The 27,040-nt window shown below is 29.9% G+C and overlaps 1 protein-coding gene across 1 annotated transcript in view; it reads right to left on the bottom strand.

Moving 5' to 3' along the window:
- Positions 1-27,040, bottom strand: part of LOC126742309 (uncharacterized) — a 77,714-nt gene that overhangs the window by 30,692 nt on the left and 19,982 nt on the right. The window contains exons 4-5 of the mRNA XM_050448950.1: positions 22,746-22,962; positions 7,949-8,276 (exon numbers count right to left, since the gene is read on the bottom strand). Coding sequence (XP_050304907.1) covers positions 7,949-8,276; positions 22,746-22,962 — 545 coding nt within the window. The remainder of the gene's footprint in view (positions 1-7,948; positions 8,277-22,745; positions 22,963-27,040) is intronic.

Here is a 27,040-nt window from a genome sequence, read left to right as displayed (position 1 = left end):
AAAAGAAACCAGAGCTCCACCACAACCCCAAATTGCACAAGGTCACTAAAACCCAACCATGACCCAACCTGCAAAACGTGCTGCGCAGGGAACTCAGCCAGCGCTCACTCAAGCATAATTATTGAGACAGCGCTTAAAATGGACAGTAGCCGTAAACGAATCTATATTACGTAATTTCTTTAAGGTAACAAATTTGGGACGACAGATGATTAGCTATAGACATTAATTACATATTAAATTCTGCAGACAATATCCTGATATGAACGATATGACTAAGCAGAGAGTCGCTGACCAATACCGCGTCGTTCTTAGAAACAACTTAATCCCGAAATAACTATATTAAAAGGGAATTTGCAGCAGAAGTAAATCATCAACAGGCTTTACATGAAGTAAGAGACAATTTGCAGGACAATACCGACCAAGAGACAACAGAAGCGGAAGAAAACTTAGACCCACCAGATCACGCATTCTTAGGAAAAGTGATATTAAAACAAGAAACCGAAAATGAAGACCAGGGCTGGGATTCTGAAATCACGATTCGACACGATTACTCGATATGACTGATTCTAAATAAAATTTTCAGTCGTGAGTGTCTTGCGAATTGCCTATTTTTAAAACGATTTGTCGACGACACGCTTCGGTATATCGTATACATTGTCATGTGACGATATAGCTTCTTCCTTTTTTAATCCACGTGCATAATGTGACAGCATCCTTTTTTTAAACGTATTTGTTTCATTTATTGTTTACCAATAGTCATACCACGCATTTTTAGTTATTATATATATTATCTATAATACCAGGTTTTCATTAGTATATCAAGAAGCTTTCTACACAACAACTAATAGATTTAATTCGACCCTATTTTTCACAACCTTCTGTTAATAATAGAGACAGAGGAAATAGAGTTACTATTGAATGGGCAGCTTTGGTACATATGTCAAGATTTTATGCCACATATTGTTACCAAAGAAGCATTGGACAAGATTTTAAATTTGAAATTAGCGAAACTACTACAAGTCATTGGATCTATAAAATTATTGAAATTATTGACAATCACCTTGCTGACCGATTCATTAATTTTTCAAATATAAGAGATTAGAGAAATTAATATATTAACATTTATAGAGAGATCCAATTTCCCTGGTGCTTTAGGTCCTATTGATTGCACACATTTTGCCATATTAAAACCAAAAGTGGATGAACACAACAAGTTTTTCTGATTTTCCATGAATTCAATTATGATTTTCCAATGGATAGTGGTGGTTTTAAACGACAATTTTTTATTTTAAAGAAATAATATATTTAAATAAAAAAACACGAAGGCGAAAAAAATTAACAAAATAAATGAAAATTGTCATAAATGAAGTTTGTCAATAGAAAAGACAATTGACGTTTCCATCGGTCAAATATTAGGGAAAATAACAAATATATACCAAGAAACCTAAATCAAATCGAATAAAACGAGTTTAGCCGACGATTGAAATTTAGAATCACCCTTCTCGTCACGACTGAGTCGCGATCGAATTCGAGGTCGTGATAGTATAGAGATCAAGTCGTGCTTTTAGAATCCCAGTCCAGAACAATGAACATAAAAATAAAGTGCATGCTAAACTTTAAAAGGAGTTTGGAAGCGCAATGGCAGAGTATAAAAGCACAAACCCTATTACCAAGATCAGCTCTGCCTAAATTAAACTCTTTCCTTCTAAATTGGCTATTTTTCTTAAACTTCCAACAATTATACCTGATAACCAGCAAAGTATTACACGTAATAAAAGACCGACACCACTATGGGAAGAAAGACTACTAAAAAAGATTGAAGATATTAGGAAAGACATTGGTCGGCTAAAGGAATACATCGGTAGTAACAGAACCAGAAGAGTACAACAAAGAGTAGAGAAAGTCATGTGTTAGACCCAACAACATACACAGCAGGGTCCAGAAAATTGTGCCCCAGAACAATGTCTAGACACCTTAAACAGAAGTTATCTATGTTTTCAGGTCGCTTAAAAAGGTATAAATCCAGTAATAAAAGGAAATAAGATAATTTACTTCTTGAACGCTGAGAAAGACAATTTTATAGAAAGCTCAACGACACGGCTCCAACAAACGCTGCCATTAGCATTTACCCTACTAAAGAAAACATCGGAAAGTTCTGGGCAGTCAATTAACAACATTTAGCGAACACAACCTCGACACTGAATGAAACTAAGTAATAAAGAAAACTAATTATCAACTCCGTACTTTGCAATCAGGCATTTAACAACAAGAGAAACCTTTTCGCAGCCTACATTGACTACCAAAAAGCTTCTGATGAAGTTTTACATAAATAAATTTTCAATGAACTTAAAATTTTACAAAATAGATAGCCACATAATTTCCTTTTTAGAATTCACTATGACATCTTGGCGAATATTAATAAAACTCTAGGTCCCCAACGGTAACTGCATTGGAACTAATATGCTTCCTGTTGTAATTGGTAACTAGCAAGAGTAAACCATCTTTATATGGATAATTCTAAAATTTTTGCGACAACACGAAATCAACTAGAACAAATGCTTAAGATAGTAGGGAAATTCTCTGATGATATAAGAATGAACTTTGGACGAGATAAGTGCTGAACTGTGAACATTATTAACGGTAAAATACAACCAGGTGACTTTCAGACAGAAAACGGTCAGATAATTTAATGCTATCGACGAAGAAGAATCCTACAAATATCTAGGAATTAAGCAGGCTCAAATAATAGGCCATAGAACTATAAAGTAAAGGCTGCCTACTAAATTTATTAGAAGAAAACGACGACTCCTTAAAAGTCTTAATAGCAGAAACTTATATAAAGGTAATAAATATTTCGAGTCTCAGTTCACTAACTTACTCTTTTGGTACTATAGGATGGACTAAAATGGGTATCAAAACTTGCAACGAAGGCTAAAAAACTCCCAACGAAAGCTATTAAGCATCATCCGCGTAATGCCGTAGAACTAACGACAGTATCTCGACATATGGGAGGAAGAGGAATGGCTGCCATGGGAAAGTCGACATAGTGGCGCCGAACTACTGGTTGACTTCGGGACAGCTTTTCCTCGAAACTGAAGGGTTATTTGTGGCTATACAAGATGAAGTAATACCAACAAGAAATTATTTAAAGTTTGTTGTAGGTGACCCGAAGGTACAAAGAAACAGATGTAGGTATGGATATGAGACAACGAAGTCCATTCAGCATGTCACCGGTGGATTTTAAACTTTTGCACCAACGAAATATAAAGAACGGCATGATCTAGTTTTAAAGATACTGAATCAAGAGCTTGCAAAAATACTAAGCCTCTTAGCAGCCAAGGTATCATATTATAACTATAAGCCTGAACCAGTTTTCAGATCGCACTGTACTTACAGACCAACGAGTAAGTAACAATAGATCTAACCTAATACTAATCGACAAAATTTCTAGGAAGACAATCCTTATTGATGTAGCGATTCCTAATAATAACTTCAGCGCGAAGCATAATGAAAAATCCAATAGGTACAGGCGTCTAGAACATCAGACATGAAGACAATGGGAAATGAGAGATAACACTGCTGAACCTTTCGGAAGGCATCTGTAGGCTAATGCAGAAGTGGACGTTATTATCCACATTCCGAATAGATATCTGAGATATCTGGGGTTCTCAAGGAGGGAGTGTTATTGCCGTTTGGCATAAAATCTATAATAATAATAATAATAATAATAATAATAATAATAATAATGGTGCGTTATATGAAAAATATCTTTGAAATATAGCACTCAGATGGAGTGGAACTGTTAACCTGTTAGAAAATATAACATTTAAACTATAATTATGTCTACGTAAGATCAGTCTTTCTTGAGTGGTAGGGGAAGATGAATCATTATTAACTTTTGTTATAAAAATGCCAAAATGCAATAGCCTTTGAAAATCCATTCTAAGCCACCCAATATCTCGATATAAGTGAGATATATGGCCGAACTTTCTTAAACCATAGCATCGATAGCACAAGAGAATAGATGGTTGTTTTCTTAACTTAACGATTAATATGGCTATGATTGTAAAGAATTTTACGTGCAAAAAAAGTTTTTTTGAAAAATCTTCTTTAAGGCAATTGATCGTCAAAAAATAATTCCCAAATTTTTAGCAGACTTAACGTATGGTAATCTTGTGCCTTCAATATTAGAATTTAGAAATTCTTATTTCCAAAGATCATGAGTGGATTCAATTTTAAATTATGTTATTTTGATAAAAGCGTTTTTAAATCTTGATTAAAGTAGAACTGAGCCTCCCTGTAATCCTTTCCCTCGAAACTAAAGTAACTTTAACTAAGTAACTAAGTAACTTTTTAACTAAGTAACTGAGAGTCATAAAAAAAATGCTTACATTTTACAATATATTAACAATCTTAGTATACCAGATGTATAAATAATTAAAATCAAAGGATCCAATGTTGAACCTTGCGCGACACCACAAGTAAAATTCGTTTGAATTGAATATCTATTATCTGAGAATATGCACTGACTTCGGTTGGATAAATATGATTGCAAAAGAATAAAAGAATCATTGTTAAATCCATATTATTTGAGTTTAACCAGTAATAATACATAATGTCGATGGCGTCGAACGCTTTAGAAAAATCCAATAATACCAGAATTATATTCATACTCTTATTGCAAACTCTAATTATGCCATTTGTAAAATTAGACAATGCGACTGAAATATTAAAATTTTTTCCTAAAGGCGCTGTGTGTGGAGTTAAATCGTTCAGCGCACAGTGTTCATATGTATATTTGATTGTCAAGTATTTGCTTAAAAATCTTATAAATTGCAGGGAAAATGCTTATTATACGCAGCATTATTCCAAAAATTACTCGTGATTAAGTTTTTCATGTTTAATAAATCAAATTTAGATACCCGGTATCATAGGTTTAGGGCCTTAAAACCTCATACAATTAATTTACTTTTTACATGAAAGTACATTAATTATTGTGCCTGAAGTACAGCTTGTTCTAGAATAAATTGCCGGTTGCCATATTTGTTTACTTTGTTACTCATAATTTATTGTCCATCTGCGTTTCATATTTACACTTTAAATTTTATATACACTATAAACAATATTGCTAAATCTGTGTAGTGTGATGGGTGTTGACCAAAGTACCGAACCAAAAATTTCTGAAATTACGATGACCAAAAAGAGCAGAAGTTGCCTTAAATTTTTTTTATGACTTATGTCAAGAAGTTCTCTATTTGTTACTCGTTCTACAAAAGAATATTGCTACTCTGGAAGATCGTCTCAATAACTATGAATCTAAACTGAAAGGCAAAAAAGTGGTCAGAATTTGTGGATTTTTAATTTAAAACTGAAAGATAGGGCTTGAATGCCAATAAAAATCTTTAATTTTAAGTGAAATGTGAAGAAAATAGGTGGTGGTTACTAGTAAAGGTAGAATTGGCAAGCCGAAACATAGAAGTCGTAAACCTTTTAAGGTCAGTCTGCCTTAAACCATTATTAGGTTCAATTGGTTTTGAAAAATACGATAAAGTCTAAAACTTCTTGGAATGGTCATATTTATATTGAAGCCGATTTGACTCGATTGCAACAAGAAAAAGTTACTTTTATAAAAAATTAATTAAACATGTTACTATTATAAAGATGGATAGATTTTTAAAATGCAAATAAAACTTAACATTTCAAAAATTATTCAGAGGTAAAAATTTTGAAAGTTTTTGATCCTGATACATATGCTTGTCTTATAGTTGTGGTGCACAGTTTAGGTCCGATGGTGGTTTGTTTAAAACAAAAAATGTAAACTGTCTATTTTAAATATTACTTTTTATTATAACTTTCTTACGAGCGAAATTCCGTGTTCTAATTTGATTTTTATCATAAGCATTCAATAATAAAAAATGTTTAATTCATCTCATCTATTTTAGTTAAATGACAAATAAAAAGCACAATTTTTGAGATTTTTTTCAATTTTATTCTTTGTTTGCTTACAATAGTATATTTTGATTTTTTTCTCAATTACTGTAAATCTTTTTTTTGTCGAAAAATACGATTTTTTTATAAATGGAAAATTTGAATTCAATATATTCCCTTTGGCAACAGTATTTGTTCGGGTATAAATATTTTAGATTTATTTTAATTGCTTTTCGTCTATTTGATGTTTGATATATGCGTTTAGAAATATATCGAAAGTAAAAGAAAGATTTTGCAGGACCTTGCTAATATTCGGGTTAAAGTCAAGTATATTATTAAAGCTCTCTGGTTCTCCAAAAGAAACTAAAGAAGCTGCAGAAAGAGATCATGAGGCTAGCTTAAATTCAATTAATCTAGCCCTGCTTCCTTAATAAGATGTAGATGTAATATGTAGAAAAGAAACAACCACGTCAAATTATTTTAAAGAAAAAATTCCTTGTTAATAAATATGAGCAGCTACAATATATAGGAAATAATAAACTACCTGGTTTAGTTACTTTTTCTAGGTAAACACGTCACAGCCAAAGATGTTCATATATATTTAAATTAAATATATTTTATATGGTTGCATTAACTTATCTTAGCATAGCTTCTGTCTACCTTAACTAACCGGTGAAGTTAGATTTACATTAACACAATCTGCCAAACAATTATAAGATGTCCCGTTAGTTGTGAGACAGAATATGTGGTTACATTAACACTACAGGGCTATGTATATTAAAATTTCATCAAAATCTAAATAATGCATTTATAGGTTACAAGTTTTTTGTGTGGGGCTATTGAAAGCAGTCGTATATTATGAATGTTTGTGATATTGTTCTTGACAGCAGGATGTTACTTCTTATGCTTAGTATATACGAAAAAGTCTTGACTAGACTTTCGAAGTCAAGACTTTCGGTGTGCACAAATAAAATAAGTTATCCGATTTATCGATAATAGATTTTTCCGTATTCTTTTTATTTTTAGTAATATTTATATTAATTAACTTACAACTCATTTAATATGCAAATTTTATATAGGTAATTTTAGTTTTATTATTTGGATGCACACGTTGTAAGTAGAGTCTTTTAATCACGTTTTTTAACATAAAATCAAGCCTGCTTTAAATTTTATAAATGCTATTGTGTTGTAAGCCTTCCAAAAAAACTTTAAACTACTTTTTGATTAAATTACATTATAAATAATGTGCATTCCTTAAATGCATCACAATAGCATTTAGCCAGGTATTGGTTGTTGGAATATTGAGAACACTATTAAGTTTAACTTAATTTATTTAAACTTTAAAGACTATTACGATCGGAGTACAAATTACTCTAACCGAAATGGAAACGCTCTGATCCGATATGTACGAGTATCTCGATTCTCGATTCTCCGTCGCGTCCTACAGTTAGGTACTAAAGCAACCCATATTAAGTATACACGTTACATATTAAGTACATAATACATATTAAGTACATACACCTACATATTATTAAGTATTATACGAGAATTATCGATAATCCGTGTGGGTTCGCATATACCGCGCGCTTATGATTTCATTTATTCGTATGTCATTTAGTATTTTATGCATTACTTAGTTTAGTTTTATAGCGGTTAAGTAAAAATTAAATAGCTTTGAATCCCTACATGAAATACATGTACGCGATTTTGCTGCGACTACTTACTCGAGGTCACAGAATTGTTTGGTGTTTATTACCAAACAATATAAGTTTTATTAGAGTAATTTTTAATCGTTATTCTAACATTAATGATATTTTTAAATAGTATAGCAGAGAATTAAATTGTGGAACTTTTGGTTATAATGCTTTAGGGAATTAACCAAAATATAACCCAGAACAAGTCACGTGGGACTTTCCTTTTAAAAAAAATCTTATTGTAGTACGATATTCTTTTACAGTCCATTTTTCTTTTAATAATTATAATGTCATTTATTTTCTAATTACCTTATAAAATGACTTACTTGACATTTAAATAATAAGCCCCTTTGTCCTGGCTGGCCTTTAAAACAAAATCGACCCGTTCACCTTTCGCAATTCGAATGGAACTGACTTCATAGGGGTGAGTGGGATTTCCGTCCAGTTCAATAATTTTTAACAAATGCTTGTCCACTGTTAGGTCGATGGGGCAGCCGGACAACCCGCTTGTGTAGGCCGCCCTAAAACGGTGCCTTTTGCCAGGTACGACATTAAACATTGTCAGACTCGAGCCTCGTTCACTGGGCGCCCTTCCATTTACAAGAAGTGTTTTCGATAGGTCTCGGTTGATGGGGGATGGATGACTGAAATCACCTAAAAAAAAATAAAAATTAAGGTTTTCTTTTAATAAGAAAATGTTTAACAAAAATAATTACAACGGTTAAGTAAACTTCTTTTCCAATTTCGAAAAAGGATTTTTACAAGGGGTTTATTAAGGATAGAAAAAAAATATGTTTCTTCTAGATATTTATGTACTAAGGGATTACGGATTATAATGCCCTAAGTTTTCAGAAGCTACGTTTACAACGCGCGGATCTATTAGGTCCATGGATCAAACTATTTTCATTAAGTACAGCCCTGTTTACAAGGATTGATATTAAGGGTTAAATTAGTCCAGGATTATTTCTAGGATCAAAATGTCAGTTGAAGTGAGTTTAGACGAACAATTTGTTTAAATATTATTGTTTAAATATTGTTTAATAAAAATAAACTAATAATTTCTTTTTCAAGGCTTAAGCTTGTCCTCGGTATTTTCTTATTTATTTTTGTGTACAAAAATAAAAACCTCGTAAAACATCCAATAAAATATCAAGCTTGTCATTTTGGTACTTCAAAATAGGTCCTAGGTGTTTACACCGAAAGAAAAACTAAATTGAATATACTCTGTTTGGGAAGCATCAAATTCACCTATCAAATTTTAGTGCGCTGCCGTTTACACCGACAAAATAGTCCTCGTGACGTCATTTGATCTAAGTATTAAATATTTGGTACCCCCGTTGTTAACGTAGCTAGTATAATGAGAAACATAATCTGACAAAGTTCGTTGGGTATATAAAGTTTTAGATTTTACTCAATAAATGATTTCTTATTCGATAATTATTTATACTTATTAGCTTTATGAAAAATACTTTTTTTTAATTATAAACATAAAATTTTTTGATGTTTATCCGAGGTCTTGATCAAAACGTTTGTGGGTTCCTGGCTGATATGCGAGGTAAATGAAAATTAAGCTATTATAAGATTTCAGGTAAACCAATTATGTTATTTATTAATGATTGTAAAACCTGTTTTGAAAAAATTGTGTCTTTTCTCTAGTGTGAGAAATGAAAATCTTTCCAACAGTTGTGTATGTGGAAAACCAATTTCTGGGTACACTCCGTCGCACTTAAACCATAGACATTTAAGAAATTGTCTTTGGAAATTTTCAATATCATTAATCAATCAATTTTATAATAGAGTTTTGTATCGTCCGCATAGCATTCTACGTATTAAGACCGTTAAATTATGCAAGATAAAAAAAACTAATTAAATGCTTTAGAAAAGTCTGTATAGATTACGTCAACTTGTGAATTAGCACTTATTGATTTCGAAATAAATTCCATAAGAGAGAGCAGATTTGTTGTTGTAGATCAACCTTTCATAAAGCCATGTTATCTAGTATTAATCAGATTTTTTATTAAGGGATATAAAGGGCAGTACGCATTTAAAACATTTAGAAGACATATTAATTATCATTAAAGGACGATAATTCTCAATAAGATTTTTATCATATTTCTTATGTACAGGAATAATTTTAGATGTTTTCCAAAGGTCCGGAAAGCATGATTGTTTTAATGCTAAAAAGAAGAGTCAATGGTTTACGAAAAGCATAAGCCCAGTTATTTATGAGAAAAGCAGGAATTTTCTCACGTTCAACGGTTGTTTTTTGGCCTAATTGACTTAAGTACCCGTAACACTTCCGCTTCCGTAAGTCCTCATCGTTACAGATGGTTTGTTGAGTATGTGTGGAAGAAACATTATGAACTTGCAAAAAATTATGCAAACGCATTTGCTACTGTTTGAGAATCAGACAACAATGGTCTTTGTTGATCGGTCATGTTTTGAGGTAACAAGTTATTGTTTTGTGAACTCTGAATAAGCTTCCAAAAATTATTAGTTTAAGAATAAATTATTTTTTAAATTAATACAGTACTCCTTATGGGATAGATCAATATCATTTTTTATTTTGGACCGCAATTTTTTATATTTAGTTAACTTATTATAACGTTTATATTTTTTCCAGGAGTAATGTTTTTGTCTTATTGATTTTATAATTTCTGTGGAAAAGAGTTTTAGAGACAAAACTATCAAGACTGTAATAAAATTCAAAAATTTTCCAATCAATATTAAGAAAGCTGTCATACAATAATCTAAGATCAGCCTTTTTATAGTTATAAAAGGTATTTTCAATTTTTTTGCTATTTCCTTTCATATCTAATTTGTATTCTAACTTAATCAATAAGGATGGATGGATTGGATTTAATTGACGAGGAAGGTCCTCGTCAATTAAAAAATCGTGACATTTTTGCAATGTGTAAAAGTCACATCTAGACGTGATAACAAGATCTAAGAGCGTCCCTTGGTTATTTTTCACTATATTTATTTGCTTTCAGTCGAAAAATTCTAATAGAATAATCAGACTATTCACCCTATAGGATGGGTATAAAATCTCCAAAAAATACTAGTCTTGAATTGTACAAGTATGTTAGTAAAGAAAAGTAATCAAAAATGTTTAAATAAATTTGATAAATTAGACGGTAAAGAGGTAATTAGATATTTAAAACATTTTTTACTCTCAAAGAGATTTTGATTTGAACCTATTTATTTTAAAGGTATTCAAAATCCTTGGTCCAGGAAAGTAATTGAAAAACTAAAAATAAGTAAAAAACAGCATTTTATGAATATCACTTTTAAAAGTCTTGTTAAAGTACAATATAGCAAAACTAATAATCCATGTGTAAAGAAAATATTGGTTCACGCGTAAGCTAAACAAGCAAAATATGAAGTGTTTTTTCAACGATAGCCGCACTCCAACTAATTCAGTAATTTTTGAAGAGTGGGTTCTTTTAAGTTTTATTTTGCGTTTATTAGATATACAAGAGATGTATTAGTCATAAATTCGATAATAAATATATAAAGGTGTATTTGAAAATACACTCAAATTTGTCTATTGGTATTCTTAATACATATTTTTAAAAAAACATTTTGCTACGCCATATTATTCAATTCAAAAATTCGTTCTCTGTATATTTATATTCTTTAGAATTCTAGAAATTTTTTATTACAACGTCCTTTCTAAAAATACCATAAATTGTTGCGAAAATATGTTTTCAGATATATTGTAAGTATAGACATTGAAAAAGGAAGGGTATTTAAATACATTACTTGCAAGTTCTCAACAAGTAATAAGTACTTCTTAATATGAAAAAAAACACAACAAAAAGTAAAAATATCAATGTAGGATATGTTCAAAATGCACCCTGCCATTATCTTAGCAATATATAAATCTTAAATAAAAACTTGTACAAGCATCGCGAAAATGAAATAATATCCTAGGTATCTTTCTAGGTTCTTTTAGTTAGTACTAGTCTTAACCCACGGCCACAAATGAATTATCCACTTTGTGTAAGTATTACCGAATGACGCCGCAAAATCAAAGAGCGCTGAATGCGAAAATGATAATATGACTCTATTCGTTACTTATTTTATTGGGTATTACATCACTATTTCATTAATTTATATATTAATTTATTATATTCAATAATTAATTTATCTAAAAAATATTATCTTATGCGGTTAATTATTGAAAAGAAGAAGAAAATAGACCTACGGCGGAAAGAAATGGTTTGTAGTTTTGGATTCAACACGATCGAGCAGAAATGTTGAAGAGGAACTAGGTATACACCATAAAACTGTGACGAGTATTTAGAAGAAATTTGAGTACAAATCTTTTAAATACTCCAAACCTCAAAAGGTGTTTCCTAGAGACTAATGGCGAAAAATTGCATTTTGTAAAACCATGATAGAAAAGACAAATGAAAATGAAAATTTCTTAAAAAATATTTTGTTTTTAGATGATTTTTCATTGATGGTACACATGATGTGGTTAGAGTTAAAAAAAATTTAACAAATACTTTTGCGAACCGCCTTATAAGCGAGACTGGCAATATTAAATGGGCTCCAAGATCTCCCGGTTTGTCAACAAATAACATTTATTCGTGGGTTTTTTTTAAGGAGACTGTTTATAGGACGAGTACTATAAGAAGACATTTTATTGAGCTATTATCAATTCGTTGGGCTACTACTGAGAAATAAAATTGTTGAATCTACTAATTCCATTTTATCACAATTTTTTTGGGAACTAAGGAACAGCTTTTACGATAGGCTAACCTTTTTGGTTTAGCTAAAGAGGAAGGTATTTTTAAGCTTTTTTTTTAAGAATTATTTGTTAGGTGTGTTATTACTTATTTAGGGTTTTATTTTTTTTTGGTATTTTTATAATGTTCACATTCTGTTTTTATTAGTGTTTGTATTTTATTCTAATGAGAATAACGCTTTAATTTTCAATATGCAATGAATGCACAGCATACAAAAAATTACAAATCTATGCAGGTTTTAGACAATATTGTACAATGTAAATCCTGCATTAAAAACATATTCTACTTATGCCACGTATTTTTTTTTTTTTAATTTCACCGCAAGAGATACAGCCCCCACCGACGTCAGGCGCTTACTAATATAAAATTTAAAATAATCGAGCGCGAACCTCGGACACCAGCGTTTGGTCGCGGTGGCGACGTTGCAACATCTCGCCCGTTAGGAACTTTATGTGTGTAGTGATCCATTCGCCAATCTGTATATATATAGAAAACAGATCAGCCAATATTATCTAGCTGTCAAAAATGTTCGAACGATTCTTATTTATTAAATATCGAATTGATGTAATTATAATTCATATTATTTTCTGAATATCGCTAGCGTAACCTCTATATTAAATAAAATTGATAATTAAAAAATATTTTATGAGTACTAAAAAATTGTATAAGCATCAATTTTTTGTCGTTTATATATCACCAAAATATTACTTAGCTAAGTCTAACCAAATCAATTCTCTTCATTTAATGCTATGTCGTCTAGTTAAAATATCACGGCTAAGCAAAAGTAGAAGTAATATACAATATGACTTTATTTTTCAAAAAAATATGATGTTACAATTCAAAATTAATCACCTTTTCACTATATTACATTAGTTAATGAAATGCCATTAATTTTAATATGTTATCAATTAACTTGTAACAACTATAGGCATCGATTCAATTTTCGAGTGATCGAAAGACAATTCTAATTACATCCCAGCTATATTGGTCAAATAACAATTTATGGGTCAATCTTGCCAAGCGGACAGCCGGATACACCTGACTGGCAATTTAGAGGCAGAAACCCGCAAAGGCTCGAACAAACCAAATATTGGGGTAATTATTTCAACAGCTGCCAATCAGGTTTTAATTATTATTTGCCTGCAAAACTGAAAAAAGCAGAGTTTATTTTTTAGAACATTGAAAGGCTCGAATTGGTAAACAACAACTTTGTTTGAGTTCAACATGTGCACAGGAGCAAGGGGGGTGTTTTTTTTACAAAAATATTCATCGATTCTCTGTTGTCAAATTTACATGCATTTTCAAAAGAGGAAATTTTCAGCTATATTTCAACACATATCATAATGTTAATTCAACTAATAGATGTTATATTTTGGATTAAAAATAACAAGTAGAAATAGATATATGTTATTCTAAGGGCAAAAATAACATCTTCAATCCAAAACAAAAGTTAACATTTTTATTCCTAAAACCGATTCTAAAAAATTTGAAATTGCAACACCGCCGGTAAAAGCTGATGTTTTGTGAAATGTTATCTTGACAAGCGGCTCTGTATTTATATACAGCATTTGTGAAGTTCTGTGTCTTTTTTATTTAGTTTTTAGTTGAAAAAGGAAAAAGGTTGAGTCATTTTAGTGTTTTTGTAAATTACAATAGTAAAAACTTGTGCCGCATTATGGGAAAGAGGCCGATCTTTTCACAAGTAAATACCGATATTGTCATAATACCATATCAAGCGACAACTGTCGTCATAAACGTAGAATCAAGAAAAAGAAATCTCTAATAAATATAAAATATTTAATTTCCATAAGAATGATTTTTATTAGATAAGTACCTTTACTCTAATGAAGTCCGTTAAAAAAATGCGTAAAGAGTTCATAAACGTTAATATTTTTTATAATAAAGCATAATCTATTTCTATTAACAATAAATATTTGTCATATAAATATTTTTTGACGACTTCACTGGTAAAGATTACTTGTATTAGTGAAATCGACAATGCGATAGAGCGGCGTTGTTGCCCTTTTCCCTAATATACGTTACCTATGAAAAAAATGCTTCATATTTTATTGAAGAGAAATAATATTATTTTGCGCCTGTCAGAATAGATGATAAATTTTTCTAATATTATAAAGTATTTTTTTACCATTTCTACAAAAGCATTTGGCATCATTGCATCAAAGATGTTGCAAGCAAACAAACTGCCCATAGTTCCACGGCAATGCTAATTCTAGCCTTTCAATGTTCTGAGGTTTATTTATAATTTATCCGTTTAAATGATTTGTTTTGCAATTTCTGGTAATTAGAAAGCTCTTATTTACCGAATTATTTTTAAAATTTGTATTTATGAGAATAAACTGCCAATTAAATGAATTGAGAATTAGAGTCGTCAATAATATCCATAATTTTTTTCATAATAAAAAATGTAAGAAAAATAATCCTATTAATTCTTGCTTTGATCAGCTCAATTTTTTTATCAAAATTAATGTATTTAAAAAATATGGATGATTTTTTATTTATTTTTTTTTGCCTCATAGCTATCCTAATATTAAAAATATTTTTTCTTTAAGATTCAAAATGGAAATAGTTTAAATGTTATAATAATATGGTAAAAAACAAAAAAATGACATGCTTCTAAAGATATTGTTTCCAAGCCGCTTTAAAAGAAAATTTGCTTGAACAGCTGATCTTTTTTTAATTTATGAACATATGATCAAATATTCACACATAAAAATTGAAAAACATAAAAAATAAATATTATAATGGTAAGTTAAGCGTATATAGAAGAATCTTAAAAGTGTGGATTTTCATAAGAAAAAAGGAAAATTCGGAACATCGTTCACATAGAATATAACAATAATAACAAAATAGATATAGTTAGATATTTTATCTGAGTAAAAAAGATTCAATTTCAAACCTTTAAAAGTATTTTACTTCAAAATTAGTTTACAGAACACGCTAGTGATTACTAATAACTTTTTTTACTACTGTTATTTTTTAATTATGTTTGCTATTTTGAGTTATTAAAATATAATATTTTTTAAATTTTAGAATTTGACTAAAATCACCTGACCCCAAAGCTTTAATGAAAAGCAGACAAAATTAATATTCATGACACTGAGAGCTTATGATTATCCTATGAGTGGATTTTTAGGTGTCGATTTTAAAAATTATATTTATTAATTCCCATAGAAAACTTTATTTTTTAAGTTAAACATTTTTCTTTTTCAAACTTGATTTTAGAGATTCTAACAATAATATTTTGTTAAAAGATTAGGTACATTAATAAATCATATGTTCCCAGATTATTGATCAAAATTGCGCGTTAGGGTCTTCGATGACCGGAAATAGATAGTAATTTACGGCAACTATAATTATCACTGTAAAACAACATAACTCAAAATACTATCAGTATAAAGTGAATTATGTGGCTAATTATATATTAATAAGTATCATCCTTATAATATAAGATTTCTTTTAAGGATATTTTTAGCATCGGCATCTTAGGATTACCACTTTTTGATTATTGTTATAAGGCCTGAAAACTATTTTCACTGAATAGTGAAGAAATAGTCCATACTTGCAGTGGAGTCGTATTTTTCACTGAGTTGATAAATCATAAAAGTAGATAGTATTTTCCGTGAAATGTGATATACATGTCGATTTTAAAGGTGTATTTCCTAATTTTTCAATAATTATATTGATTATGCATTCATTACTAGGCAGGATTGTTAGAAAATCATTTTAAAATATTATAAACGGTAGTTCTAACATATATAAATTGAACCTATTGTTACATTTTAAGTATTTTGAAGTAATTACGTTTGTTACTATTATCTTTAAAAAGTGTCTTAATTTTCAGCTATTTACCAACATTTTATAAGTCATAATGTCGCTTAACAATTCTTTTTGTTGATATTGTTTTGTCTTTTTAAAATATCAATCAATCAATCAATCAATCCATGCTTTATTGTCAAGAAATTGTTACAATTTGTAGACAAAGCTGTAAAACAAAAAATAAACAAAAATACAAACAAAACACAATTAAAGAAAAGAAAAACAAAACAAAATTTTTAAAAAATAAATAGAATAGAATAGAATATCTACAATATATACAGATTAATACAATTTAAAAATTGTTAGTAGTCAAAAATATTATTATAAAATATACAATTTAATGTATACAATGTAAAAAAAAAAATCATTAAAAAATCTCTCTATGTTAAAAAAAATTTTTAAAAATGTTTAAAAAAGTAAAAAATTATAAAAAATCCCAAAATAGCTACACAAAGCAGTATACCCAAACATGTACAGATAGTAAAAATACATAATCAGCTAGTGCGAAATTTCAAATCAATGATTACAAAAAAAAATCGTTAACTGTGTAAAAAGCTCTCTCCAGTAATAATGCTTTACGAAATGCAAAAAATTGTGATGGATTTAATTTCCAATGGCAGATGATTGTGCATTTTTTTTGCATTATATAATATGGAACTGTTGACCAACTCTGAATGTGGGGTAGGCAGGTATAGATCATGTTCCGTGTTTCTAAGTGGATAACTATGGGAAGGCCTATCAGATGCTGAACCGTGTTTGCGTATTAGACAAACGGACTCAAATATGAATAAAGATGGAAGAGTTAATATTTGACATTTTTTGAAGAAATGCTGGCAATGACTTCTGTACTTAAGTCTCAGTGTATAACGTAAAGCTTTCTTTTGTAGTCTAAAAATACGGTCAAATTGAGTTGCACTACATGTACCCCAGAATGTAAGGGCGTATCGAAGGTGCGATTCAAAAAGGGCAAAATAAACTGTTCTAGAAGTAGACAGGCTAAGCTCGTTAGAAATTGATCTTAACGCAAAACAAGCGGAACTTAATTTTCTTGATAAAAAGTCAATATGTGTGTCCCATTTTAACGAGTTGTCAACAGTTAGCCCTAAAAACTTTACAGAATCAACTTCGTCAATTGTTGCGTTACCAAATACAGAAGATTGCAAGGTATTTTTATAGGACAACATTTTAGTTTTGGAAATGTTGAGACAAAGGAGATTAGAGTCGCACCATGATTTGATAGTAGTTAAATCACTTGATACGGTTCCATGAAGTGTAGAAATATGCGGATTACTCCAGGTAAAACTAGTATCATAAGCAAATAGACAGACTTTACCGTTAATATTTAGATTAGCAATGTCATTGATGAAGATAAGAAACAAAATAGGGCCAAGTACGGAATCTTGAGGCACTCCACTTTGTATTGGCTTGCAAGAAGACATAGTCGAATCAATTTTCACAGCTTGACTTCTGTTACTGAGATACGACTTAAACCATTCAAAAGGCGCTCCTTTGAACCCGTAATATTGCAACTTTTTTAATAAGATGTCATGATTAACACAATCAAAGGCTTTAGAAAAATCACAGAAAATTGTTACTGTAGGGTGTTGGTTGTTTAAGCTAGAGTATACATTATTAAAAAGAGAAAACATAGCATTATTTGTGCATTTGTTATTTAAAAATCCAAATTGATAGTAAGTATTTTATATTTTAGCAAAAATGATAGAAGTCTTTTTTTAACCAATCTTTCAATAATTTTTGAAAGTGTGGGAAGAAGAGCGATAGGGCGATAGTTGGAAGACTGATCTTTGTCTCCTCCTTTATGTGGTGGAATTATTATCGCCATCTTAAGGCAGTTAGGAAAAACACCTTTTTGAAAAGACTGATTACTTAGAGTAATAAGATGACATAATGTACATTCGGGCAGATTTGAAAACATTTTGAAAGTAAGTCCATCAATTCCAGAAGAGCTTTTGTTTTTGATTTCCCTAATTGAACTGCAAAGCTCTGGTAACACTACGGGCGTAAAGAAAAAACTGTGGAAATTCTCATTTGCAATGGGAAGATATGAAAGTGGATCATGGGAAGGAATTATGGTACTCATTAAATTATTTGCCACATTTACAAAATTATCATTAAGGTTCTCAGATGAAGTGGAGATAGTATTCGACAAAGAAGACTTATTTCTCAAAGCATTAACAATCGACCATGTTTCCCTAGCCACATTTTTAGATTTAGCCAGTCTCCTATTATAGTAAATATTCTTGGCGGCTTTTAAAGTTCTCTGATAAATCTTTTTGTAAAGTCTTACGTATTCATGAAAAAAGCGCTGCCTGAAAATTTCTTAAGATGAGATAATAAGCGCATGTTCTTAGCAGATGTAGGCAAGCCTTGGGTAGACCAGGGGTTATGTTGCTTCTTTTTAAGAGGTCTCAAAGGAAAGGATTTATGAGAAAGACTAGATAGCGTTTTTACAAATCTAGAGAATTCTGAATCAACGTCCTCAGAGAGAATATTCCAGTCAGTTGATTGACAAAGATGCCTAAGTAAAATCTGTATTGTTGTGACGAATTCATAATGAGTTACTTATTATATTGGGTATTACGTTACTTATAGCAAAAATCAATTTAGAAATTATCTCACACGCTCAACAATTGAAAAGAAGAAGAAAATAGACTTATTCACGTATTTAAAAGAAATATGAACTTAAATCTGTAACGATACCGTTCGATATACTTAATTTAATTTAAGTTCAATAAGTTTTAAATACAATAATTTACTTGAGGTATAATAGATTTTTTATATACCTAGGACCTGAGGTTCAATCTATTAATCTCTGAGCTCGTTTCTTCTTTTCAATATCCTACCTAACTTTGTTATGAATATTACAATTAAAAAACGATAAAAAAAAACAACAAGAAGACCTACTTTTTTTTAAAAATACCTAATTTGAACCAACGTTTCGGTAGTTATATCTACTACCGTTATCAAGGTAATTAAAGTAAAATTAAATTAAATTAAAATTAAAATATACTTATCTTTCAAATTTTCAGTAATGCAGTCTCATCAAAATTTCTTCCTAATTCGAAAATACTTTATACACTTTTTTATATGATTTGACGGTTTATTAATAGTTTGACAAACTATTTAGAAAGATAACAAAAATTTCAAACAGTAATAATCTATAACCACAGAATAGACTGGAATGCTTCCTCAATTTTAGCAAAAGAACCAATTTCAAAATTACGTAAGCTAAAGGAAAGTGCATTTATAATGTTAAATGAAGATAAATGCTTAGCTACTTCTTCGGTTGGTTTTCATAATACATGGATTCCTTTGCTAAAGAGAGAAGTAGATCAGGGTATTCTCAAAATTAATTAATGATTTAAAATATTTGATATTCATGTATTTTCTATGATTAATTTACATTAAGATCACACCCCTTTAATTTTTAAAAAAGTAACCTTTGAAATTTTTGTTATCTTTCAAAATAGTTTGTCAAACTATTAATAAACCGTTAAATCATATAAAAAAGTATATAAAGTATTTTCGAATTAGGAAGAAATTTTGATGAGACTGCATTACTGAAAAATTGAAAGATAATTATATTTTAATTTTAATTTAATTTAATTTTACTTTAATTACCTTGATAACGGTAGTAGATATAACTACCGAAACGTTGGTTCAAATTAGGTATTTTTAAAAAAAAGTAGGTCTTCTTGTTGTTTTTTTTTTATCGTTTTTTAATTGTAATATTCATAACAAAGTTAGGTAGGATATTGAAAAGAAGAAACGAGCTCGGAGATTAATAGATTGAACCTCAGCTCCTAGGTATATAAAAAATCTATTATACCTCAAGTAAATTATTGTATTTAAAACTTATTGAACTTAAATTAAATTAAGTATATCGAACGGTATCGTTACAGATTTAAGTTCATATTTCTTTTAAATACGTGAATAAGTCTATTTTCTTCTTCTTTTCAATTGTTGAGCGTGTGAGATAAAAATTTCTAAATTGATTTTTGCTATAAGTGACGTAATACCCAACATAATAAGTAACTCAAAGATGCCTAAAATGTAAAAAATTTTTATCCGAGAAAATACGGCCTAATTTGCTTGGAACATTTTTACTTTTAGATTTAGTTATGGAAAACTTTGTTAACACTGCTTCATGGTCTGAGAATCCTGAGCTTAAGACAGTACAATCGATGAAATCTGGCTCAAAGGAAGATACGACATAATCTATTGTACTAGAGCTGGTTTTAGTTATTCTGGTAAGTAATTTAATATGCATGATTAAGCCAAAAGAGTCGAAAATGGACTAAGGAGATTCTTGAGTAGCACACACACTGGAAAAATCAATGTTTAGGTCGCCACATAAAATGACTTTGCTTTTTAACGGCAGAGACTCAAGCAAGCTTAGTAATTTTTGGAAACAAACATTTACGTCAGCATCAGGTGTTCTGTAAATACAAACAACGTAAAGATTAAAATTATTATTGTAGACAATGGAAAATTCAAATATTTTTTCAGAAACTAAATTATCGAACTCGGTTACCATTGAAAAGTCGTTGCTAGTAGATAATATCACAGTACCTCCATGAGTTAGATTTGTTCTATCAAATCTGGCAACCGTAGTGTTGGACTGTAATTATCCACCATCACAAACTCACCAACATGCAACCAATGTTCAGTTATGGCAACGATTTCTGGAAAATGAAGCTCTTCTAGTAAAAGAAATAAATCATTAGTTTTATGTCTTAAGGACTGAATATGTCCTTCAAAACACACACTGGAGGGTTGATCATGCAGATAGGCAAGGAATAGCCTAAGAGGTTTTAAGATGGAAGGGTCTCTCAGTCTGGCCAATAAATAGCGACCATCAGTCGCATCTGAGTCTCTTGATAGTCGCACTATTGGTGGAGTCAACGGGTCCATAATTGCTGCTTTATTCGCTACTGAAATATTATCTACCTCTAACAAAATTAACCTCTAATAATTCTGTTGCAAGGGATTTAGAGGCAGCAATGACCTCCCTATCAGAACTAATTTCCAAAGATTGAACTTCTCATTGTAGCAGATGTTGATGGAACTGAGCTATGTGGTAGGTTATGGCTGTCTGGAGAGTGAGGCTTAGACTTAGATTTGGGCGAGGTGGTACTATTTATTTGGACAGGCGCTTTAGAGGTTGGAATAAGTGGTAGTTCCCCTGTTTACCGTTCTTACAATAGATTGAGATAAATTCTTAAAAATAATGTAGCTTTTTTAATATTATTTAATATATTTTTATTATCTATTAATACAATTATAAGATTTAAGTTAACGTAAACAAAATCTGTAACAGTACATTAATATTAGTTTTACGAATTGTATATACATATACTAATAGGCAAAGCATGCCTATACCAATCCTTATGTGTCAACCCTTCATTCCATGGTCAAAGTACTATTTGTGTGTTTTTTTTTTTAAATCGGTAAAAGTGGTAAAATGTGTGTCCCTGTCTTTAATGTTTGGTTTTTATTGGGAGAAATTGTAATAATTTTAATTAATTTTGATCTAGAATAATTTAAGATTATACAAGGTTTTGATTTTCAGACATATGTTGTAACTACAAAATGACAAAAAGCTAATGCGTAATTTAATGAGGTTTATTAAAATTACTAATTTTATTATATTAATGATATTATTACGCTTCAAAGTATTCTGTAGTTCTTATTTTTATTATATAATTTGCCATTTGGGCTCGCAACTCCTATACATTTGCAATGGAGTATAATACTCGAAAAAAAATTTAAGGAAGGCTTTGGTACAATTTTTATTCCTTTATAATAATTACTTTAAATATAATTTTTTTATTCATGCAACAAAAAAAAAATTTTAAAGGCATTAACTATTGTAATAATTTATTCGTCCCTAAATCATTAAGAGTTATTAAGGTATGTAGTAGGATATATATATTTTTTTTTGTTAAGCTAGGCACATGCAGCAAACGATTTTTGTTATTTTTATCCAAAACAAAGCACCATACCAAAAAAGTTCAAGGGATCTAAAAGTATTTTTATGGTTATAAAAATATAAAAATTTAGAAAGTCAGTTCCGCGAATTTTTTCTTAAAAAAATATTTAACGATACTTTGGGACGCCACTGAATTTCCGTAAATTGAAACATTTATGAATTCCAAAAAACGCTTAGATAAGGAAATTAAAAAATAATAATAATATAAAAAATAGTAAATATTATTTTTAAATTTTAGTTAACCTGTTAAGCTTGTTTTTAATTTTCATTTCCTTAAAAATAAAGCGATCCAAGCCAAATATATAAGCGCGAGATTTAATGTGTGCCTAATTTCTTTGTTCACAAAAAAATTAAAGTAAAATAAGAAGGTAAACTTAAGACTGCACTTAAAAAAAAGATTTTATAAAACCTGGAGACATTATAAATTGAGTATTTTATGCATCTAAAAGACTATTTTCATCATCTAATTTTGAAAGTTATTTTTTCGATTCTTCCATTCCTTTTAAAAATGCTTACCAGACCATTCCGAGATTAACACCACGTGATCCTTAGAGTCAATATCGTATAACTTTTTATTAGGGTCCGTCCTGTCGGATTGCCGGACAATTAAGGCGCCAAAAAGGCCATTTGATCTATCCGCATCCATGTAGGCGTGATAGAAATGCGTGCCAGCTTGGGAAGCACGGAATTTATACTGGAAAGTCGTGAAGCTGGGAATTGGACATTGCGTTACCTAATTAAAAGAAGCTGTGATTAATTTATGTATTTATTTATTAGTATTAGTAGTATCCACACCTCTTGGGCCAATTTTGGACACTAATATACATAAAGAAATGTATGCACATACAATACAGAAAAAAAAAATATTTTTTCTGTATTTTATTTTTAAAAGCTTTTTTTGATAACAATAAGGGGTGCCTTATAATTAAAATGTATAGGCCTAACTTTGAGAAGCATAAAGCTTATCGTAAATAATTTAGCTTAAGTCTAAATACAAATCACATGCGCAAATATTAAAATAATTAAGCATTTTGTAAATAAGTGAGGTTTAAGTATGAATATTAGTTCTAGAGAAACTTATATGAAACATGTTACTTGTCTGGTATTTATGAAGTGATGGTATTTATGTGTGGTGGTATTTATATAATTATGAAGAACAGCAGAACTGAGAGAATTTCAAGAGAATTAATTCTGTTTATTAAAATTTTAAAGAGATGTATAAGGCAAGTTCTCCGACGCTAATTTTGCAAAGGTAATCTACTGTCAAACTTTGTAAAAAATAAATATAAAAAAAAATTTCTCTGTACGATCTCAATAGTTTTAATCTAAATTATGCTAGTATATTCCATCTTTTGGTAATACCAGACTGACAAACAATTTCACATTATACTCCGCACTAAAATGCTTAGTAGATCTGACATTGAATGAAGCTTATTATTTTGTACACCTCGTTTATCATATGGACAAGACTGCAAACAACCACATCAGCCAAATCTCTTTTATTTGTAAATTTTTTTTAAGAAAAGTACCATGAGTATTGCAACAATAATCTATAAAATTGCGATTAAGGGTTATAGACATAGTGGTACATTTTTTGTTATTGAAGAAGAGTGCATTTATACTATACCAGTTTACAACATTATCAAAGTTTTTCTGCACGCATTAGCACTCTACCACAAACCCAATCTCTATGTATAACTTAAAATCATCAGAAAAAAGTAAAGCTTCATAGTTACCCTTTGCAATGCATAGATGACTAATGGCAATCAAGAATAATGAAGGTTCGAAATTGAAGCCCTTAGAAACTCCAAATGTACTACTGTACATATCAGTATTTGCACCATTGACTTCAACAAACTGTTGCCTATTTGACAATTATGATTGGGGTAAGTAAATTAAGTTAATAGTCACGCTGTTTTCATAAAGAGATTTATTTTATCAAATGACTTTTCCATATCATATAATTATATAAATAACATCTATTTACTTTTTTCAATTTTAGCATTGTGAAAAAAAAAACAAACTGAGAAAACCCTATAAGGTTATGAAAAAGTCCTCCATAATTTTCAAAGAGACTATTTTAAATTAAATAAAAAAACAAAAGTCTTACTCATAAGTGTCGTATCTATTGCAATATATATTATTGATTTAAAAGATTATGTTAAAGAATGCACAATTATATTTTTGCAGAAGATGTTTTATTTTAATTTACTACAATAAACACACATCAGCTTTAACTTAAATTAAATGATATATTAAAATCGGTGTATTAGTGGTGTAATTTAAATATAATAAAAAATAAATACATATAATAATGTAAAGGTTAAGATCTTTAAAACAAAATATATGATAATAGCAAAGAAATATTTTTACAGGCACCAACATAGTTAAATATAAAAATAGGAGAACATTCGATAAAATGTATTAAAAAAATCAAATACTTAGGCATATGAATAGATAGGAACTTAAATTTTAAACACTTGAAGTCTTTAAGATTATTTCCTATGGGGTTTATTATTTATCTAGATGTTCACCTCACTTAAGCTTATGATAACTATTAGATAACTACTACTACATAAGTATTTACAATGTGCTTATCCTGCCTCACTTTGATTATTGTTCTAGTGTTTAATTTGTATTAAAACAAAATAAGTTGTCCCGATTTCAAAAGTTGAAAAATAGGGCCACGCGCTGATACTAGGTAAAACAAGCTTGAGCCCAATAAAAGACATATTACCAACTTGAGAATGGTTACCGGTCAGGGAGCATCTTCTACTCAATACGCTGACATTTGCCCATAAAGTTAAAATTGGTCACGCTCCACAGTATCTGTTGAGTAAAGTCACATTTTCTGCCGAAATACATTATCATAACACGCGATCTTAAATATATTTAAAAAAATGACGCTTGTTTAGCTGTCTTACACGGCAACTTCAGACCTATATTAACCTAAATAGGTTAGAAAATATAAAAAGAAGTATTATCTATCTAAAACAGCCACTAATATAACCGAGACAGAAATTCATAGTTTATTATTTGTTGTTGTCTGTAAGAATATAGGCGTCTTGAATTTCTGTCCCGGTTGTGTTAGTGGTTGTTTGAGATAGTTAATTCTTGTTTTTATACTTTCTAAGTTATTTAGGTTAAACCTATATTTTTATGTAGGTCTGATGTCGTGTAAGACGGCGAAACACGTATCACCATTTTAAATATATTTTAAATACGACACTTGTTACTAAAATATTTGTTTTTTTATACCTATAAGATTGATTAATATAAACTTCTTAGGTGAAAATCCATGCTCCATGCAGATCACGCAAAAAGGTAATAATATTTTTCTTATAATAGTGCTAACAATGTCTAACGATTTTCATTCTTTTTAGACAAATTAAAAAAAGGAACATATTGGCCCTATCAGGTTAAGCGCTCTTTTAGAATGTATGCTCTTTGTTTTGATGCCTTTAGTGTCTTAAATCTACATTAAGTACCATTTTTACCATGTCTGCAGGTTTTATATTTTCCTTTGTTATAATGTTATAATTAAGACAAAAAAGAAAGTTTAAAAGAATCTGCTCAGCAAATTATAATATGGATTTTTCAGAAAATAGCTTTATCAGCAATTTAATTTTCATGTGTCATAATTCAGGAAGAGTATGAACGGTGTTTGACATCAAATCGTAGCATATTATCTGCAACAGAGTTCGTTAAGTTGAAAATTGTATATTTTGTTTATATTCTACATATATTATGAAAAAGTCTTTCTTTTTACTCATTTAAGTTTAAAAGGAAACATGGCATGGACCTGTTATTTTTTGTTGGTTATTTTAAAATTAATGAATGTTTACCTGTGTTTATCAAGGTTGATTTGTAATAATAATTAAAATGACTTATTTTCCATATTTATCTAGTTATATCTTTTTGTCTTTTTTAATTCCTTTCTGGGACTCGTCCAGCTTTCATTTTCCACCTCAGCCTGTGCTAGACTTACTGTACACCCCATTATCAGACTGTTCTAGCCAGCCTAATAATTCGCTGTCCTACAGTTTCCTGTAGGTCTCTTGCTACTGTGGTATCTAGTCTAGTGTACCCTTCCTAAATATTTATTGCCTACGGTACACTTGCCAACCCAGCTTGTGCAACGGATAGTTTCTAGTTCCTTTTTGCATAGACACAGGTCAGGTCTCAGTATAGATAAACTTTATTTGGGTGTTCTTTTAATTTCCATATGTCTCGTTTGAAGCCCTATAATTATTCTGAGTTTGGCCTTTTCACTATAGTCAATTTGGAGTTGTCTCTTTATTCGTTTCGTTTTTCTTTCCATGTAGCGTAACTAATAAAGGAACTAGCAGATTCTACCTTTTGCATATCCTAGAACATCGCTGTGTCACTATAGAAATGTTTGCATATCCCTTGCAGGTTACATCTCACTTAAAGAAATTACTTTATAAATAATGGCTATCCAAAAATATTAATATAAAAAAAGTTTATATTTGTCCACTAATGTATTTTAATTTTAGATCATAAAATCTTTTTAAATATTACTTTATATAGGGTCCCGAAATCTTAAATCCACATACACAATTTGGCGCCGAAGTCAAATAGCACAAAAAAATAAGGTTTACCAGTATTTAAATTAGCTACATTAAGATTTGATCTAGTCTGTATAGCATCTAAACATCCACTTTGGTGCGTAAATGGAGCATACATTTGAGTACCGAGAGACTCACTTTTTGGGAACTGTTTTTTTAAAGTATTTAAGCTTAGCCAAAAGAAGCTAACGATCTAAAGTATTATGGGTTTCAAAAAATATA

The sequence above is a fragment of the Anthonomus grandis genome, chromosome 11 (assembly GCF_022605725.1).
Source record: "Anthonomus grandis grandis chromosome 11, icAntGran1.3, whole genome shotgun sequence".
NCBI lineage: Eukaryota > Metazoa > Arthropoda > Insecta > Coleoptera > Curculionidae > Anthonomus > Anthonomus grandis.
The sequence above is the reverse complement of the archived record's forward strand: the minus strand, read 5'-3'. Positions and strand labels throughout refer to the sequence as shown.